The sequence below is a fragment of the Penicillium cinerascens genome (assembly GCF_028974065.1).
Source record: "Penicillium cinerascens strain IBT 15544 chromosome Unknown contig_1_segment0_segment0, whole genome shotgun sequence".
Classification (NCBI taxonomy): domain Eukaryota; kingdom Fungi; phylum Ascomycota; class Eurotiomycetes; order Eurotiales; family Aspergillaceae; genus Penicillium; species Penicillium cinerascens.
Window position 1 is genome coordinate 1,440,465 of NW_026695287.1, and position 18,322 is coordinate 1,458,786.

Sequence of the window (18,322 nt, forward strand, 5' to 3'; positions counted from 1 at the left end):
CTGGCCGAGAAAAGCCGCTTTGGAAGCCTGTCGCGACCGGGGCTACAGGAACAGCGACATAGTGACGACCATGCGCGTGATCAAGCGCTCCATGTCAAGCTCCTCAGGCCAAGTCCATATAGAACGCCACAACTATGTAACTGCGAAAACAGTGTTACTTCATGGAATGGAGCATTCAATGATACCGGCCAGTCTGGCCTCAAGCCACAAAATACAGAGCTATACAAGATCGCATTTCCTCGGAATTGGCCAGATCACTGGACCGATGTAGGATGCTACACTGCCACTGAACCATTGACCGGAAGTGGACGAACTCGGCCGGATTGCCCACAAGGACCACGCCACGAGAACTCTCCGCAAAGACCGTCGTTGTATCGTGGAGGCACTCCACATTTTACCATTTTCCCCAGCTCAGCCTACGCATGTAAGACTATTACCCGAATAGGTATCTACGATCTCGGGAGAAAATAATGTAACAAAACATGAACCGTTCGATTGGGGTAATCTGCTAAACCATACAATTCGTAACCGGTATCCGCCCAGTCACAAAAGTCCCGTAGCGTACATGACATCCCCAGTTCGTAAATCTCGACATTGGCGCAGTCAAAGCAAAGACACAACCAGTCATTTTCAGACCGTGCATGTATTTGCGATGCTGTCGTAGGCACCGTAAGTTGCGAGCGAGGCCCGTCTACCATAAACAATGCAGAATAATCGAATAACCGACGACCACCGGTAATAATAATTAGAGTCCACCACGCCCAGCGCAAGGATAACGATTCATGCAATCGAAGACATGCACAAAGAAGTGAAAAGGTGTGGAAATCCTGATAGATTTCCGTCGAGCAGGGCTCAACCCCGCTCGTCATCGCTCTGGCTGCAAATTCGTGTATCAGTTTCAGACAGCTGTGAAGATGCTCGTCACTGATATTTAAGGAGCAACAATACTGTTGCGGCGCGAGTTGGCTCGGGAGTTGGCCCGCGAGGTGACGCGGGAGCCGGGGCGGCTGCCCATGGTGTGACGAATGCGGAGATCCTGCTGTGACCGAGCGTAGGAATTGGCACGCGACGACATCGGTACCTTGGATGCGCGGCGACCTGTAATGGTCGCGTCGTGGCGGGCCTCTGAGAGTCGCTGCGCGAACGGGGAGCGCTTGCGGAGCTCCGGACCCTTCCAGTAGATCACGTAGACTGCAATGACCAACACAACCGAGATACAGACTACAGATCATGTTAGCTTGGGTTTAATCTGAGTGTAATACATGGATTGAACATACAAAGAATAGTGGAAGCATATTCGAGATGATATTTGCCGCCAATGTCTGTTGATATTTGTTAGTTTCATGTACAACAAACCTCGTGCAACGATAACTTACTCGTAAAGAAAGGCGTAGCGGGGAGGGTGAGTACACCGGCCAGGAAGTCTCGGGACCATCCGTTGCCACCGGTTGCGGACGCAGAGTAGGGACCATAGGCACAGATCATGTAATCGATGGTGGCCATGTAGATGGCGTAGTTGGCAATACCAATAATGGCGGCAAAGATCATAGAGCCGATCCAGTGGCACTGGGGCAAACTGGTCCATGCAAAGCCAATCAGGCCGATGGGCAGGCAGGGAGCGGTATACAGCAGCCACCACAGACGAGACTCGTACTGAGCGCGTTCACTATCCGGGTTATCGCGTCGCTCCTTGACATTACGGCGGATAATGGGGAACCACGAGAACCAAGCAATGAAGTAGCCAACGACAATGGGAATGAAAGCCAGGCCCTTCTGCCAGGTGTTGAATCCCCACTGTCCGTAGACCAGGGACATAGACTGAATGAACATGAAGATCAGGGCATCACTGAAACCGCTCAGCAGAGAAAGGGTCAAGACAATGGGCTCTGTGAGGAACATGCGGAAAGGACGGATCCAAGTGAGCATGAGTTCCCGAGGGGGGAAACGTTGACGGAAGGACATGCCCTCAGTGGGGCCGACGATGTTGGGATGCTCGCCGCTCTTGCGCATCTTCTTCGCAATACGGTCCATCAAGACGGTAGTTCGGGTTTCCGGGACCATGAAGAAGTGCATGATTTGAACGAAGACGCCAAAGATCAACTGGATCCAAATGTTCCAGCGCCAAGGAAGGTAGGCCTCGACGAAACCACCGATCACAGGACCGAGGACTGATCCGCCAACGGAAGAAAAGACGACGGCGGCGACAGCGTACTGCTGAGTGTCGGATTCCCAAAGATCGGCAATCATACCCAAAGTTACAGAGCCACCGGCGGAAGAAAGACCACCGAGAGCACGGCCAACCATGATGGAGGCGAAGTTGGGCGCCAGCGCCACGGGCAGCTGGAAGACGTTGACAAGGAAGAGGGAAAGTTGCAGAATGGGCTTGCGACCCAATTCTTCACTCCATGGTGCCCACAGCTCACAGCCGAAAGCGTACAAGACCAGGAAAATCATGGCACCGCAACGCGCTGCTTGCAGGGAAACGCCAAACTCCTCCGAAATTCCATTCAGACCGTTCGAGTACAAGGAGGTGTTGAAGTTCATGGAGACTTGTACCAGGAAGATAACGGTGATGATCATCCACTTGCGCTTCTCGGAGAAGGAGTATCCGAGTTGGTCGTAGCACATATCCTCCGTGAGCTCGACCCGCCCAGATGGGGTAGTGTTCTCGAGTTCGTACTGCCCATCGTTGTCCGATTTTTCGCTCATGACCGCATGGATTTGATCGGCCTGAGTTGTGCTGGACGTCTCCGAGGTATGCACGGCATCACGGCCGCCGCCGACCTTGTCGGGGACGCTGGCCATGCTGAACTGGTGAGAGTTAGTATTTGCCCGGTGGACCATGCCATCATGAATACTGACCGGATAATTAGAGGTTTTGGTTAAAGAAGGAGTCGAGGGGAGAAGAAAGACGAGAAGCGGGGAAGGATGGGGGAAGAGAAGGCAAAGAGAGAAAGAGGAAGACAGGAAATAATAAATACAGCAAAAGCAGGAAACGGCCAGGCGAAGGCGCGATGCAACAGCCAGTCAAATGCGGCCATTCCACGATCCCTGGTTCCATCAGTTCCTCCGATTCATTTTCTTTTCATTATATATTTTTTTTTTCGTCGACCCCCAGTTTCTACGTTCTACGTACTTTCCTTCTCCAGACGTTGAGGTCGCCCTCGACCTTCCCTTTTGCTCACCGAGCGGCTTGCCGACTGATCGTTTCCCCGCGGGTGTCGCATTACCCACTTATTTCTACCCCAAGAACTTCATCTCCGGGCCCCCGAGTTTCTGCTACATGTATGCTACCCTGCATAATAGATTTCCATGTGCAGGACCTGCAGGGTTCGTAGGATTCAGCCACAGGCGAGACAATAATCTGTGCCCCCGGTCGCCATTTGCCTCTGCAGAGGCCTCGATGACGCTCCGGAAAAAGGAGAGCATGGGAAAGCACCGCAATTGGGCACTCGGCTCCACTCCGAGAACAACGACCGAGACCGATGCCATCCTTGGGAATCAAAAGTCACCGAAAGGATCCCGAAACTACCGATTGGGCCGGATACGGCTTGGACCGTCCGCATCAGGCAAACGACCAGATGCAACAAATTCGGATGCTAGATCTGCTTCTGCTATCTTCCATTCCGAGACGCATGCGACATCAATCTACAGCGATTTCGATCGAGATCTCATGTGGCGCAGCACGGAGCAAGGGGCCCGGATTTCATTGCCAGTGCCCAGATCGCATGGGGTCTCCATCTGTAGGCCCAGGAACGATGACGCACGAAAGAGGGCCAACCAAGTTCTTCTTAGTCTATTGAACCACATCGATCATTATAAGGCTTTGCGCCCTGCACACTCATGGCGGCGCCTTCCAGGGCCGACCAACGGGCTGGCGGCAGGGTGACGTCAGGAAGGCTGGAAAACACCTATCACGGCGAAGAGTTGGCCGTGGTTCGCCAGGAATCAGGAGCAGACACAAGACTAACGCGTCCGTGGCGTGGTGCATTACGGGCGTGGCGCCCAGTCCCACTGTCATCCCGACAGGGGTCCAGATGTCTTGTTCCGACCGCGGCGGGCCCGGGATGCGCTTACTCTGTGCGATTTTTAGTGGTTCCAATGCCGGACCGAGTTTGTTGTTCTCTGGATCTGCCCATCCTCTGCCCTACGATTTCCAGAAAATTCGAAGCCTGTCAGAATGTCAACCACATGAAAAATGGCTGATCTCGATCCCTTGCAGGCCCCAAAGCCCAGGTCGCCCGTGCGCCGTCCCTACACTTTTGGCCCCTTTCGCCCACGGGTCTGAGAAGAGCCTACTCAGTCGTTTATTTTGGACCCCAAGGAGAAAAAAGTTTGACAAAACAAAGTTTTCCTGATCCACCGAGTCGCATCGGTGAGAGTGGACCGCATCTTGTACGTCGTCCGGAAACAATCAAGGGCGTAACCCGGGGAATGCGCGATGCCACCTTTGTTGCCGCGCATGGACTTCGTCAAGGATCTTCCGGATCGTAAGCCACGCGAGCCTTGCGCGGTGATCAGTGGGCTCCGTAAAAGTATATTCACCAAAGGCTTCAGCCCCTGAGGAGGCGATTCGTGTCTTGACATGGCGATTCGCTGCCACCCGGCTCATCCGAAGACGCCACTTGGGACTTGGCAGGTCGACCACCGGACTTGGGGTCTGCATGCCCGGGCAACGTAGTCCCTTGAAACGAAATGTGAAGAGCCATAGGACGGTTGCACGATCCAGGGCTAATGGAATCATATTCGCCGAGTACTTTTGATCGAGGGCGTCGTAGAACCCCAGACTCCCCCGCCCGCGGTCGGATCACGTGCTTCATGCCCCAGGCTTCAAGATATTGTCATGTGACCTTTCCCCCGCGATGATTCTGAGTCAGCGACTTGTCATGCCCAACTGAGAATCGGAGCTTCCTGTAGCTCGACCATCACTATCGCAAGTCTGGCTTCTTGTTGACCATGTCCCCTGATCTGAACACTCTTCCCGCATCGCGGTCGTCCTCGTCATCTTCGTCCCTACCGCATCGCAATATGCCACCCTCACCCGGCACAGTCCAAGCACCCGTGAATCCCAGCACCACCTCCCCTCGGCCATCGCGTGGATCCAGCATGGGCCGATTATCGGTCTCCGAGAGACGGCGGTCGGCAGCGGGCATGGCTCTAAACCTGAACGAGGCGACCGGCATAGGTTCGGGAAGTCTCACCGAAAATCCCTGGTCCGACCATCGCTCCTCCATGGGGCATGCATTCCGCACGGCCAGTCCCACCAGTCACGGCGGTAGCCCCATCTTCGCGACGGCGGACCCTCACCACCAGCGAGCGCCGTCTCTGGGGGAGCTGCATCAAGAGCTGGAGCAGGAGCAAGAGGCGCAAGTGGTGGGTCTTTCCCTCAACTATACCGTAAACACGCATCCGACTAAACTTTCTGTACGGTAGAACCGCCTCTTGCAGATGATTCGCAGTCAGCAGGCCCAGCTGCAACACCTCCAACAGAACCAACAGCAGACTCCGCAGTCAGGGACAGCCGTCATCGATGATACCACCCCGTCATCGGAACGGTCAATTTCATTCTTCCCTTCTATGCCCCCGCCTGCACCGTCTAGTAATCGGCCATCCATCTCGTCGCTCTCCAACCGTCCACCAAGCCTGATAACATCTCCTAATATGCATCCCCAAGATGCGTCCAGATGGTCAGATGGCACGGAAGCGTTCCCTGCCCTCCGAGAAAGCTCATCTCGACGAGGTAGTCGCGATGACAGCGCATTCCACCAGGCTGAAGCAGCCATGCTAGGCCGGGAGAATCAGATGCTTCGACAGAGGATCCGAGAACTCGGTAAGTCATGCCATACCACTTTTTCAATCTTAAATCCCGCATCAATCTTGCGGAGGACCCCACTCCGAAGTGGAGATATAGAATGAGCACGTATTCCTGACACCCCATAGAACGGCAGATAGGAGACATGACCACAACCACGGGGATGGAAGTCCCCCCAGCTGCCCGATCGGGACACGCGCCGGGGCAAGAGGGGCCCGAAACGGCGGACCCGCAGGCCGTGGGGTCTTCGGACGGGAAAGCCACAACCTGAGCCTTCCGGTCGAACTCTGTTTAGACAATGGTGTCAGCTCCCAAGACTGTTGGGATGAACTGTTCGGGTAATGATGATATGTCGGGCCACGGCTTCCGTGTACAGCTATGCAAGCGAGTTTGCTCACATAAGATCGTAAGACCACAAGGTCCCACCGTGGAGTTTTTCATGAGGGTTCATTTGCCTTTTTCACGAGTTTCCGGGCAATTCTGCTTGCTGTCTTGGCGCAGGATGGAGCGCCCTTTGCACATGGGCAGGCCGGTGGATGCATGTCCCCATGGGGATATTCCCGCATTGCGGTGCGCTTCAGGAGACAACTGCTTAGTCCCTTTGCTTACAGCCCACCTGGGCAGTTAGATGGCGCAAACCTATAGTCAAGGTACATACCAATGCATCGAGTACCTGTGTTCCTCGTCGTATTAAACTGTACAACCTTGGGAAGCCAACTGCGCTGTTTCCCCTTGAAATCTAAAGCACAGAAGATATGAAAACTCACCAGATATTCATCCTTAGATTCATACCGAGATATCCACGCCCATGGCACCATCCGGGATTTCTTTTTTTTTTCTCTGTCTAGACAAGTGTAGCCATCCACCAGATAAAGCATTCCAAGGAAGAACAAATGAATTCTGATGTGATATACAAGACCACTGCACATGCAGAAAGCCAGCGGTGAGAAATATATTCATCTAATGCGCTCCGAAATAAAGACAAAGAAAACCTGGTATCGAAGAACCGAATACAACACACTCGTCGACTACAGCTTAGCCTTCTCGGCCTGAGCAGCTAGGTCGGGCATCAGCACGTCGCGGAGCTCGGAGGCAGCCTCGTTCAGGTAGTGGCTCATACGGTGGGCGCCGAGGCGCTTGCAGACGATGTTGAAGTTGAGACTAGAAATGATCAATCAGTATTGAGGACATGATGTATATGGTCCAAGGGTCGGTGAACTTACCTGTTCTCGTTGATCATGTAGGCAATGCCGAAGCCGTCATCTATGACCTGGCTCCAGCCGTAGCCGTTGAAGAACTCGGAGCTCAGCTGGGAGCTGGAGATGTACCAAGAGCTGGAGTAGGTGAAGGCGGGGTCTTCGTAGATGGAGGGCAGCTTCTCGCCGGGCTGGAGAAGCTTCTTCAGACCGAAGAGGTGACGGTCGACGCCGCGGCCGTCGCTAGCCTCGAGGGTGTACTTGGTGTGCTGGGCAATGGCGGCACGGAAGAGCTTCACGACCTCCTCGCGGGAAACGTTGGGGTCGGCGAAGGCCTTGCAGAAAGCGGTGCTCTCGTCGGAGACGGTACGCGTGGTCTCGGTACGGCCCTCCTGGAACTTACGGGTGGAGGCGGATTCGTAAGTGGGGCGGTTCTTGCCGTACATCTTGAAGTAGGCCAGCTGGATGACCATCTGCACGTAGGCGTCGGGGCTGCACTTGAACTTCTTGATCAAGCCCTTGCCGTAACCCTGGTAGGCCTGAACGACCAGCTCGTGCGAGTTGATCTGCTTGCGGTGGTACTGGGCCGCAAAGTCGATGGCCTCGTGGGCAGCGTCGTTGAGGTTGAAGGTGACGGGCTTGGGGTCCGGCAGCTGCGAGCGCACGGACTTGGCCGAAAGGTCAATCTTCTTGTTGAAGATCAGGTTGTTGATGTGGTCACTCAGGCGGTGGGTGGGAGTGCCGTCCATCATGCTGTGCTCGCCCATGAAACCGGCGGTGCCGTTGTCGTTAACAATGAACTGCAGCGGCTTGTCGAACCAGCGGTTGGAGCCATCGCCGTGCCAGTATTGGTGAGCACGCTCCTCCAGGGTGACGGGCTTGGCATCATCCAGACAGATGACGAAACCCGCAGACTCGATCTCCTGCAGAGCCTGCTCGTTGGCGGGGTCGGCAGCGACGAGGGTCTTGCGGGCAGCAGCCCAGTGGTCACGGTCAGCCACAGTCAGCACACCGACCGGCGGGGCGGGCTGGGCGATCTCGTAGATGCGCTTGAACTGCTGCTCCAGCTCGGAGACGTTCAAGGCCTGGCCGTCAACAACAAGGGGAACCTTGAAGAACTGGTTCTTGCGGACCACCACGATGTGCTGGTTCTCAGCGGCAGAGTACTTGCGGGGGAAGTCCTCAACGTCGCCAGGGACACGGCAGCAGTTGAACATGTACTCGTACGAGTTCATGGCCATGGGCTGGCCACGCAGGTACTCGGGCTCGAGCGAGCCGGAGTCGACCTGGCCCTTGAACTCAAGAACGGCGCTAGCAATGGCTGCCGCGCGCTTGACAGGGTCACGACGCTCGCGGTCATCACGGTAGGAGTAGAAGTAGGAGACGTAGGGGATGACGGGGTCACGGTAGCCTAGGTAGGCGGCGGAGTTCCACCATTCGGCGATCCAGTTCTTGATCTTGGGGTCGGCAGCGCGCTCCAGGAGGCGCTTCTGAAGAGGCTCACCCTCGCCGCCGGGGCGAATAAAGGCCTCAACGGCCTTCTTTGTGTTTTCGAACTCGGTCTGGGAGACGAGCGGATGAACGGACTTCAGATACCGACGGCCGGTCTCCTCCAGCGAGGGAACCGGCAGATGGGGCAGAGAGTCCTCAAATCGGAGCATCTTCCCCTTGGAGAGATCCTCCTTGTATCCTACACCAGAGAGTCAGTTCCAAGTTCGATCGCGACCGGCACATGTGATCCACTCACCCTCAGGGACCGAAGAAGCTTTCCGAGCGGGAGCCATAGCGGGTGTCTACACACAGTCAGTAATTGCTCTGCTCCTGCAGTCAATTGTCTCGCCAGCATCAGACAGTTCGTAGCTGCCGTGCTACGAAGATCGGAGGTGGCCGGTCTTACCGAGCGGGCGAGTAGTGACGTCGGAGGGAGCCGGGGCCTGGACAAGGTGGAGAGACGGCTTCGCGCAGAGGCAGCGAACATCCCTCACAGCTGTAGATAGGTAAGGGTTGGGGGTATAAAGAGGGAGGTGAAGGACGAGAAGAAGTGTCGCGAAAGGTAGAAGAAGGGAAGACCAAATAAGAAATGGCGGGCCCTAAGCTGTGCCTCGGCTGTTGAAGGGGAGGCCGAGTCGGCCGTAAGGTCCTAACGGGTATTGTCCCGTACCGTAATCCCACAAGGAATCGGCCCCGTCCGAGGCGGGCTCTTGCGGGGAAACTTCCCGTGGAAAACCGAAGAAAGACGCGAATACGGTGACCGAAGTGGCCCTCTGTATTACACTGCCGGACCGAGGTCAGTTAGAATGGGAATCCGGGGACGTGTGACTTCACTCGTAGGGATGATCACCGAAGGCAGGCCGAGAGAATTTAATTTTGTGGGCTATACTTCCCACATTATATAGTTATAGGGTCTACGGAAACAACGACCACCGAATACGGCCTGACAATACGGAATAGACTTGGCCGTGGCGATCCCAGCAAACCACAATGCGGGGTGAGCTGCTTCTTAGCGCCGTCCCGGCAATCAACTACACAAAGTAGTAGCGGAGTACAAAGCTCCCCGCGGAGAGATGAGATTAGAGAAAAATACTAACATAATAAGAATAATAAGTACTCGAAATGCAAAGGAGGGGACAAAGTCCCAGGTATATCCCATTTCCCCTCCACGGCATCCCTTCATCCGTTCCCGTTTGCCCGGATACCAATAGAAACAATAGATCAGAACGCGCACGCGCTATTCGCAGGTATCAACGCCCCGAGATCAAAGTAAAAACATGAAACGCCGGGAGCCCTGGCCCAGACTGATAAAAAAGGAAATCCCGTAAGATAAAAAGTTGCCAGGCAAGTAAAAAGAAAATGCCGTAAATAGGTGGTTATGAGACCGGCTGCACAGGGGTCGGCTGCTCCTGGCCATCGATCGTCCGGGGAACTTGTACTCCACTTCGACGTAGCTCGTCCATCTTCGCCATGGCTGGTCCCGTGCAGATGCGACCCGTCTGCATCAGAGTTCGTAAGCGCTTGCGTCGGGCTTCGCCGCTTCGCTCCTCGCCGCGCCCAACCCCGTCGTCCACCCAGTCCACACTCTGCACTTTGAAGCTCATCCCGTCGTGGCGACCCTCGAATGGTCGAGATTTGACACCAAACATCACGGTTGAATCGTACTTCTCAAGACAAGGCAGGATCAAGAGAGTAATGTGTAGGTCTTGGTCGGTGGGAGGTACAGGCGGTAGACGAGGCTCTTTCTCCTGGGAGTCGGACTTGGACATCCCATCCGCATTATTCTCCGCTGTAGACTGCGGGGCATGCTGGTAGATGTCCTTGATTTCCAGATCAAGCATAGACTCATCGACGTCCTCACCCCAGGCACCCCGGATGTAACCCGAGTGGATGGCAGCGGCCACAGGGTCTGAGTCGTCGGTGTAGACGCCAGTGCCCCACAGGGCTCGTCGTGCACAGATCTCTTCGCGGTGGGTCGCGTCAACGCGGAAGCGCGGAACACGGATAGTAAATGTGCAGTTTTCGCGCTTCTCGAACCGCGGAAGGGGCTGCGGAGTTGTAGTATAACCGAATTTGGCACTCTCTGCGGAGGACTTTGCAGAGGGAACACCGATACGGGGATTGTAGAGGGTCGAACCCAGATGATGACGCGGTAAATGGGCCACGCTCGACAAGAGGGGCTCGAGATTCACGGTCGTGCGAGGCTCCCGGATAGGAGATGCGGCAGGAATGGGTCGAGGAGCATGGTGGTGGTGGTGATGGTGATGGTGATGATGCCCAGCCGACGCCTCTGCCGGAGTAGATGTTCGATTGAATGGGTTAACAGACGACAGGGATCGATGCAGTCCGGTGAGAACGGCGGCTTCCTCCTCTGCCTTATGACGGTGATGGTGATGACTATTGGGAGTGGTTAGTTTATATCATAGGAAAAGGTTTGAGGAGCACATACTGGTGATGGTGATGATGAGGATGAGCGTGTCGAGAGCGACGAGCTCCCCGGCCAGAGAGCCCTGCACCGCCATCCAGATCCATCTGAGCATCTTCATCCCGTGATTTTCTTCCCCTTTTAGTGCCCGAAGCAGAGGTCGGGCGCGCAATCTTGTCATCGGGCCCGATGAAGCTGTCACGCTTAAAGGGACTGGAGGTGAGTGGTGTCGACGGTCCACTCCCGGAGGCTCCTGCTGTCACACCTCCAACACCACTACCGATTCCCGAGAACACCCGTCCCAACTCATGCTTGATGCCGGCTTCACTAGACGGATTGATGAACGGAGCCTGGGCACCCTGCACAGCCTGTGGAAGCGGAGATGCTCGACCGCCACGTTTACCATCTGCGCCGACGGCGAGAAGGCTGCGGTGCTGCAGGAGCTCATCACTTCCTTTACGCCGTCCCTCTTCCCCAAGGGCACCCAGCCCAAGCGCATTCAGGCCCGCCGAGGATGCTGAAGCCGGAGTAGACCCCATGCGCGGGGGCTGGGTTTGTTTGCTCTGATATGGTGATTCATGGGGAGACGGCTGGCCCTGTCCGGTTTGTACGGAGAGCGGAGGCTGTCGAATACCCCCGGGTTGAGAACCTAAGGATTTGGTATAGCTCTGGATGGCTCCAAAGCCAAACCCGGTTCCAGACTCTGGCGCAGGGAAGCGTTTGGTCTCCGGGGAAGATGGGTGCGAGCGACCGTGCTCCCAAGTGGAAGCACTCGAGTGGCGCTCGGTCGCTTCCCGTTCACCATATAGAGAGCCGTACCTTGCTGAACCCCCAAATGGGCCCTTCGCATCAGCCCCGTGAGCTGACCTTTCTCGATCGCGGTGTGGAACATCCTCCGCGCGGCGGTCCCCAAAAAGACTGCCGAAGCGACCATGGGGGTCCCGGCCATGGGGATCGAGACCTGCATAGGATGCCGAAGAGGCTCGTTGTCCAGGCTCAGGCCGGTCTGGCACACCTGCACCCGAACGGGACAGCGGGCTGTAACCGGGTGGTCGAGTTGATGCCTCGGCATTGGGTGGCTGACTGCTCGGTCGGGCGATCGGCCCACTGAAACTCATCCGACGGGGCTCGCTGTATGGAGGATCGGAGGATGATATCTGAGGTGATGGGTGTGTTGAATGTGGCTTTTCAGGGTACTGTGATTGCGGCGCACGTGAAAGCCCCCCGTACCTGGACTGCTCACCACCCAAGATACTCGATCCACCGCCCGAGCCAGATCGGTATGGCCGGTCCTGTGGAGGCTTCGAAAAAGATTTTTCGGGGGTGTGTGATCGGCGGAAAAATGACTGATCGAACGGTGACGGTCGTGCTGGGGCGGTGGGTGGTGACATGGCCGCGGAGGCCGTTGTCGGCGCATTGCCGAACAGGGAGGATGGGGATGGCCGTGAAAACAGTGATGACCCGGTATCTCGAGCCGGACGCTCAGCATCCGAGCCTAGCATGGCTGATATAGACATGCTGCTGCCCGGTCTCTGGGATTGGCTGGATGGAGCATCGCGAGAGGAGAAGGGCGCGTTCGCCGATTGGGATCGCGAGCCGTAGGAGTGAGGAGGAGACGGGGGAGGCATTTGGCGAGTGCCAAATGAAGGGGGAGCTGAGCTTTCGTGCGATCCTATCAAGTAGTGAATATTAGCATCGGATCCAACATAGCAGCAGCGATACATTGAAAACGCGATGATGCGATGTTGTCACAAGATGACGGGGCGCGATCCGTGTAGCGCGCGCGATCCATCACGTCCCAGTCACTCACCGTGGACAGGGCTCCCACTACTGCCCTGAGAGGCACGGCGCGCAGAGTCAGGCGGAGGTTGGTTCATGTCGCGCGATCTCGAAAGCACCATGAGTCCCAAGGGGAGCGGATGATGAATTCAGGACCGCGAACCCGTGACTCCGGAAGCTCGACCGCTAGTCCGAACGGGGACTAGCGTGGCACATCAACTCTAAGCCCCTTGCGGACTAGTGTACCCGAGCGGCGGATCACAGCCACCGGGGATAGAACGCATCAGGGGAGGCTGGACCAGGCTAATGCGAGTGTGACTCTGAGGGAGGCCTGGTGTTTAGCTGCCTGGCCCCCATGCCAAGTGCTATGGTAGCCCCCGTCCATCGAGGTCTCAGCAACATGCGCTGGCGTGCGGAGAAACGGCCGGGAGGAGAACCTTGGAACCACGGGGCAATTTCGTACCCAATTTCGTGAATCCGGGGCACAGAACACGCGCACAACCCAAAAACACAACAAAAAGGAAAGGAAATACTGCCTACCTGGTCGATGGTGGCCACTTTGCGGCTGCGAGTGATTTCTGCGATGCGTTTGGGGTTGCGATTTGGACTCTACACTAGCATGTCGGCGATGTTGATGCGCACTCTGATTTCGCGGAGGAGAAAGTTGAATCCCGCCATTCTGGCCACGTTGCGGATGCGACGAGCGCGCAGCGGGCGAGTAATTTTGCGAGGATGTCGGTGTCGGGGATGAGTAGTCATAGCGACCGGTCGGGCGAGGCTTATCGTCTCGACGAGGATCATGCGCGGGAACACCGTATGAACGGGGACGATCTTCGCGAGACTCCTGTGAACTGCCCAGGGGCGACGGTCGGGGCGGATAGGAGCTTAGGTGCAACCGTCGGAAATAATCCATCCTAAGGCCAGGAGACACGAATTGGCAGAGACGGGGAAAGGAGGATTCTTCTAAGAGCAATCTTGCAAGGTAGAATGGCGGTGGAAAGGGAAAAAAAATAAAAGAGGACCGGGAGCTCAAAGTGATGCACGATCGGCGCTTAGTGCCGCGAGCCGTTGTGGGACGTGATGTGAGGTGCGGAGAAGATTCGGGGTGGGATCTGTCTAGATACTCGATTGAGTTTCACACTCCCCGTCCTATGTGGGAAGACGGAAGGGTGTGCAAAAAACGGTGAGTTGAGCACGCAGGGGCTGAGATGTATCGCGTGTGGGGGGGGATTATGATGACGCTCGTGCGCACGATAACGGATGCAATCAAGCCGGCCGGGTTCCTGGTCGCATTAGGTCCTGGTACGGGGCTCAACCGTTCAGTCGGAGCTAGAATTAATAGTGTAGTTGATCTATCTATTTTTTGTGTTCTCCAGTTCCCGTCCAAAATTCCAAAGTTGGGCTGCCCAACCCATCAACGATACCTGACCGAGTCAGGCAGCATGCAACCACCTTGTCTTAGCAGCGGCCAACAGTGACGTGGCACCCGTTCACTCCCTCGGCAAGGAATATATAAATCGGATCAGACATTGACATTGGGTATCATGAGCGAGGAGACTATATCACATGAAAAAAAAGGCACGTTTGCGTGTAATCATACCGCACAGATTGGGATCAGATGCTCATTTATAACACCATCCCAAAAAATAGCCCCCTTCGAGTACCAGAAGACGTCCGAGTATGAGTGATCGGAGCAGTCCGAGCTGGTCACCCAATCGCCCGTTACCACAATAGTGACCGCGCCCTGAACGACTTTAGCACCGTCGCAGTGGGTCAGGTAACCGCGTTGGCGTAGAGTGTCGAGGTGCGACACAAGGTTGGAGTATAGTTCGTGGATAGGGGATCTGGCATCCAACACTAGCGTAAATGTCCGATCGTCAACCGGGCTCGAAGGCGTCTCTTCCTTCATCAGAATCTGGGTTCTCATGGAGGCATCTTGAAGCTCAAGATCTACGAGGAGCGAATCAAAACGAAGGTGCAAGTCATTGGCAGGATCGAGGCTAGACAAGCCCATCTGCAGCTCGTTGTCGTGCATCCAAATGTCGGTGCGGAAACCTTCGCATCCGGCAGCAACGGATTGCGCAATGGCGTTCGCTCGGGGGTCTGAGTGGGGAAAAGTGCAGGTGATCTGCGAGTCGCGAGAGGTAAGACGCGACGCCGTTGCAGGACGTGGGAGTGCTTTGGTGGGAGACGGAAGCGTGCAAAGCAATTGAAACGCAGCCCTAACAGGTTATGGTTAGAACGCAGCCTGCAAAAGTAAAACCTGAAAATTTCGACTCACAGGCATGTCAGAATAAGGCACATAGCCCGAAGTAATATCTCCTTCCAGCGCTTCTGAACCGACACCAACCATTCGGCAAGGAAAGACCCCAGCCCCGGAATACACTCGGTGGGATGGGAGCGGAGAGGATGATCATCCAACAACCAGGGATCGTATTCGTACCGGGTATTAGACTCGAGATCTAGCTCCCCCTTGGGGGAAAGCGTTTCCGGTGCTCCCATCAGGTTGGCCGATCGGAGACGGTGAGTGGTGCCAGAACGTGATGTATATAGCGGTGGGGGCCCGGAAGGGTGCTCCCGGTTACAGATGAACTTTTGCGGCCAGGTGGGAGGAGAGCCGTGGTATATAAGTTTGGCAGGAGCTTGACGGACAAGCACGACATGTTTAAGGCCAAGAGAGGGTCAAATCGCGTAATTGTGGGCAGCGGATGACGAGAAGCACGCAACCGTGATTGGCGATAGAACGAGCTCCGATGATCGCTGTTGAGCCTGCGACCGTAAACCTTGCAGACATCCATGCAAAACGGGGAGCAGTCTTAGCAAGTATCAACATAGATCTCATCCCATCTCGGCCTTGAATACAATTTTCCATGTGGCCATTTCAGTGAGGCTTACGAGGTGCCAAGTCGAGGGACAATCACCTGGGTCAAAGTGGATCGCGCACAATTGACACGTAAAGTGACGATTGTTCTGCCAAGATCCACGCCAAGCCAGACAAAGGCCCCCTATTTGCCTCTTGGCCTGATTTCAGGGTCCAAGATGTAGCTGGAGACTGTCGGTCTGGCCCGCCCCGTATTCACGACCGGGGGCCAACTGCCTCTAATCACCCATTTCACTCTGGCAGGGTTGAAAGTACAATGATGCATGACCGTCATACCTGATCAGATCAGCTCGAACTTATTGGAGTTAGCCAACGCCACAAAATACCGATAGATAGTCGAAAGGCATCCCTCCCGGAATCCAGGTCGGGCTCGATGGGTCCGGGCTCAAGACCATCCCTGGCCACTCACATCTACGAGAGATACATATGGCGACTTTAGATCATTTAACCGTGGACCGGTATAGCTTCTCTAAAATTTGATATTTGATATGCGTTTTATATTAATTGCAACTTGGTTCTCACAGTTTGGCTTGCATGCTTCCCTCGGGGTTACGATTCAAGATCTTATTCTCTTGCGAGTCCATCCACACTCTGTCCGTATAAGCGTGGCTGTTCTCCCACCTGACAAAGTCCCGCTGAGAAAATGCGGAATTGAGATGATCTAGATAACGAGGAACTGATGAACATGCGGTGCATTTATTGATAACTGTCCCATGACAGGCGAATGAGCTTCCCCTCTCCAGGAACCGGCATTGTTCCCGGCGGCCCCCACAGGGCAAGCGGGCCCGGATGTCTGCCTCCGTGGTTCACTTGGTCTACGTAGAGCAAAGCCTGATCTCCTAGACACTTTCACACGTAGGGACTTTCGATTCAGTCAATCAAGCTCATTACTGGGTCTCAGGCTCGGGAGTGACTGGAGTAGCGAGTGTTTAACAGAGATAAGAGCGGCCATCGGCCGATTCGCGGATAGTGGGATATTGTTGACGGTTAACTGAGGGGGGAAGCCACGTTTTAACTCTGATGCAGTGGAATAATTGAATAACCAGATGACCGGTCTTCGCTTCGCTTAATCAATGTGCGAAGCATGCTATGAATAATTTCCAATTTTGAACGTTTTTGCTTTGTTACTTATAGATGGAGCTCCACTTAATCCGGGCGCTTCCACGGAGGAACAACGTAGTAGACAATACCGTGACCAATGGAAGCGACAACTGGTCCGACCTTGAAAAAGATACCGTCAGCCGCCAAATCTTGTTATCAAGTCTGGTGAGGTAAATCTTACCCAATGTATCCAATGATAGCTGGGGAAGGAGGTCGCCACGTATACTCCAAAGCAACGCGCGGGATTGATCGCTGTCAGTAACCGCTATAAGCAAACGTCATACACTGATTTTACAGGGGTCTCTCGGGAATACTCACATGCTCCAGCATATCCAATTCGCGTAAAAGCAGAGCCCCAAGTTACAACAAAAACAACCATGCCGACCAGAAATGGGGATAAAGCAGGACCGTATATCGCGCCTTGTCTAGGATCGAGACCGACACCAAATGAAAGGAATATAAGGACGAGGCAGTAAATAAATTCAAGAAGAAACGCCTCGTCTACGGGTACGAGGCTTGTGTCGACGGAACATCCTCCAGCGGTGAAATCGCGCGTCCCATAAGCTGCTCGAAGCATGAGGCCTGCCAGAGTGCCGCCTGCTGTTTGGCTGAAAATGTAGATGACCATGCGAGGAAGGGAAATCAAACGAGCGAAGAACGTAGCAAATGTGATAGTTGGGTTCAAGTGGCTCCCGCTGACGTTGGAGAAAGTGAAGATGAATAGGGTCAGAAATATCCAGCTACCGAGGCCACCGAAAATGGGACCTAGAAAATTGGTCGTTCCGTAAACACCAGACGGTCCTGTTGGGGTAACTGAAGCTGAATTCGGACGTATAGCTAGCCATACCGTTACAAAAACATCCAACATGGTGCCTAAGATAGCCTTCAGTAGATTTCAATTCCCATTTCAACACAAAAGATGCCCTTACCTATGCATTCGACGAGTCCAAATCTCCAATAGTCGAGGTTCAAGAAACCTTGCAAGCTGAGCCCTTCCTGGGCAGTCATCTGTGGTGCCGCATCGGGCGCCTTGTCCAATTTGTCAGCATTATTTGGATCGTCACGATCAAGTACAAGTTCTTGATTGCCGCCGATGCGACCCGCAAAGGGATGGATCTCAGGACGTGGAGGTGGCATCCTGCTCGCTTGACGACAGGTTGCGGGGAGTTCAGTGAATTATTTTGCTGAGAGACGCCTCGATTATTCTTCCCCATCCACTGCGTCGCGTCTTGCAGCATAATTGTCAAATAATCCCTAGGATTGCTGCTTATCGTCAGCAACAAGGGAGGGCGGTGTGATTTTGCAGAATGCTGGCGAGGCACTAGGTACGAATGGAAAACGTAGTTATTGGATGAGGGCCCTTCAAGCAGAAACATCTGACCTAGAGTCAGGATGGGAATGGTATTTGGTCAGGGTCGAAAATGACTATAAAGTAAAAGACAATCCACACCGGGCGTCTACCCAGGCACGGACGCATTCATGCGGATCGCGAATACCGGAGATATCAATCATTCGGACGATCTATGTCTCAATGTAATCTCTCCCTACAAATTGTCAAAATTAGGGACATAGAAATACGTATTCTCTTTACTTTTCGTTAGCAATACTTCCTCCAACAGGCATATACACACCGATGG

General features: G+C 54.7%; 7 protein-coding genes across 7 annotated transcripts; 1 reads left to right on the plus strand and 6 right to left on the minus strand.

Annotated features, from left to right (window-relative positions):
- Positions 1–931: 931 nt before the first annotated feature.
- Positions 932–2,805, minus strand: N7498_002085 (uncharacterized protein; the record flags this gene model as incomplete). Its single annotated transcript, XM_058449147.1, has 3 exons — positions 932–1,221; positions 1,278–1,322; positions 1,377–2,805. The coding sequence occupies 3 exons, from the start codon at positions 2,803–2,805 to the stop codon at positions 932–934; spliced, it is 1,764 nt and encodes a 587-aa protein (XP_058311491.1).
- Positions 2,806–4,891: 2,086 nt separating this feature from the next.
- N7498_002086 (uncharacterized protein) lies at positions 4,892–6,083 on the plus strand (the record flags this gene model as incomplete). The annotated part of the gene is made up of 3 exons (XM_058449148.1): positions 4,892–5,373; positions 5,434–5,830; positions 5,941–6,083. Exons 1-3 carry the CDS (start codon positions 4,957–4,959, stop codon positions 6,081–6,083), a joined length of 957 nt encoding a protein of 318 aa, XP_058311492.1. The 5' UTR covers positions 4,892–4,956.
- Positions 6,084–6,840: 757 nt separating this feature from the next.
- On the minus strand, positions 6,841–8,986 carry N7498_002087 (carnitine O-acetyltransferase CAT2; the record flags this gene model as incomplete). Its single annotated transcript, XM_058449149.1, has 4 exons — positions 6,841–6,973; positions 7,036–8,698; positions 8,756–8,801; positions 8,906–8,986. 4 exons carry the CDS (start codon positions 8,984–8,986, stop codon positions 6,841–6,843), a joined length of 1,923 nt encoding a protein of 640 aa, XP_058311493.1.
- An 889-nt stretch (positions 8,987–9,875) lies between these two features.
- N7498_002088 (uncharacterized protein) lies at positions 9,876–12,801 on the minus strand (the record flags this gene model as incomplete). The annotated part of the gene is made up of 3 exons (XM_058449150.1): positions 9,876–10,896; positions 10,949–12,596; positions 12,735–12,801. The coding sequence occupies 3 exons, from the start codon at positions 12,799–12,801 to the stop codon at positions 9,876–9,878; spliced, it is 2,736 nt and encodes a 911-aa protein (XP_058311494.1).
- Positions 12,802–12,986: 185 nt separating this feature from the next.
- Positions 12,987–13,616, minus strand: N7498_002089 (uncharacterized protein; the record flags this gene model as incomplete). Its single annotated transcript, XM_058449151.1, has 2 exons — positions 12,987–13,108; positions 13,244–13,616. The coding sequence occupies 2 exons, from the start codon at positions 13,614–13,616 to the stop codon at positions 12,987–12,989; spliced, it is 495 nt and encodes a 164-aa protein (XP_058311495.1).
- Positions 13,617–14,297: 681 nt separating this feature from the next.
- On the minus strand, positions 14,298–15,205 carry N7498_002090 (uncharacterized protein; the record flags this gene model as incomplete). Its single annotated transcript, XM_058449152.1, has 2 exons — positions 14,298–14,925; positions 14,985–15,205. 2 exons carry the CDS (start codon positions 15,203–15,205, stop codon positions 14,298–14,300), a joined length of 849 nt encoding a protein of 282 aa, XP_058311496.1.
- A 1,525-nt stretch (positions 15,206–16,730) lies between these two features.
- N7498_002091 (MIP transporter) lies at positions 16,731–17,822 on the minus strand (the record flags this gene model as incomplete). The annotated part of the gene is made up of 4 exons (XM_058449153.1): positions 16,731–16,805; positions 16,867–16,937; positions 17,004–17,558; positions 17,615–17,822. 4 exons carry the CDS (start codon positions 17,820–17,822, stop codon positions 16,731–16,733), a joined length of 909 nt encoding a protein of 302 aa, XP_058311497.1.
- Between the last annotated feature and the right edge of the window lie 500 nt (positions 17,823–18,322).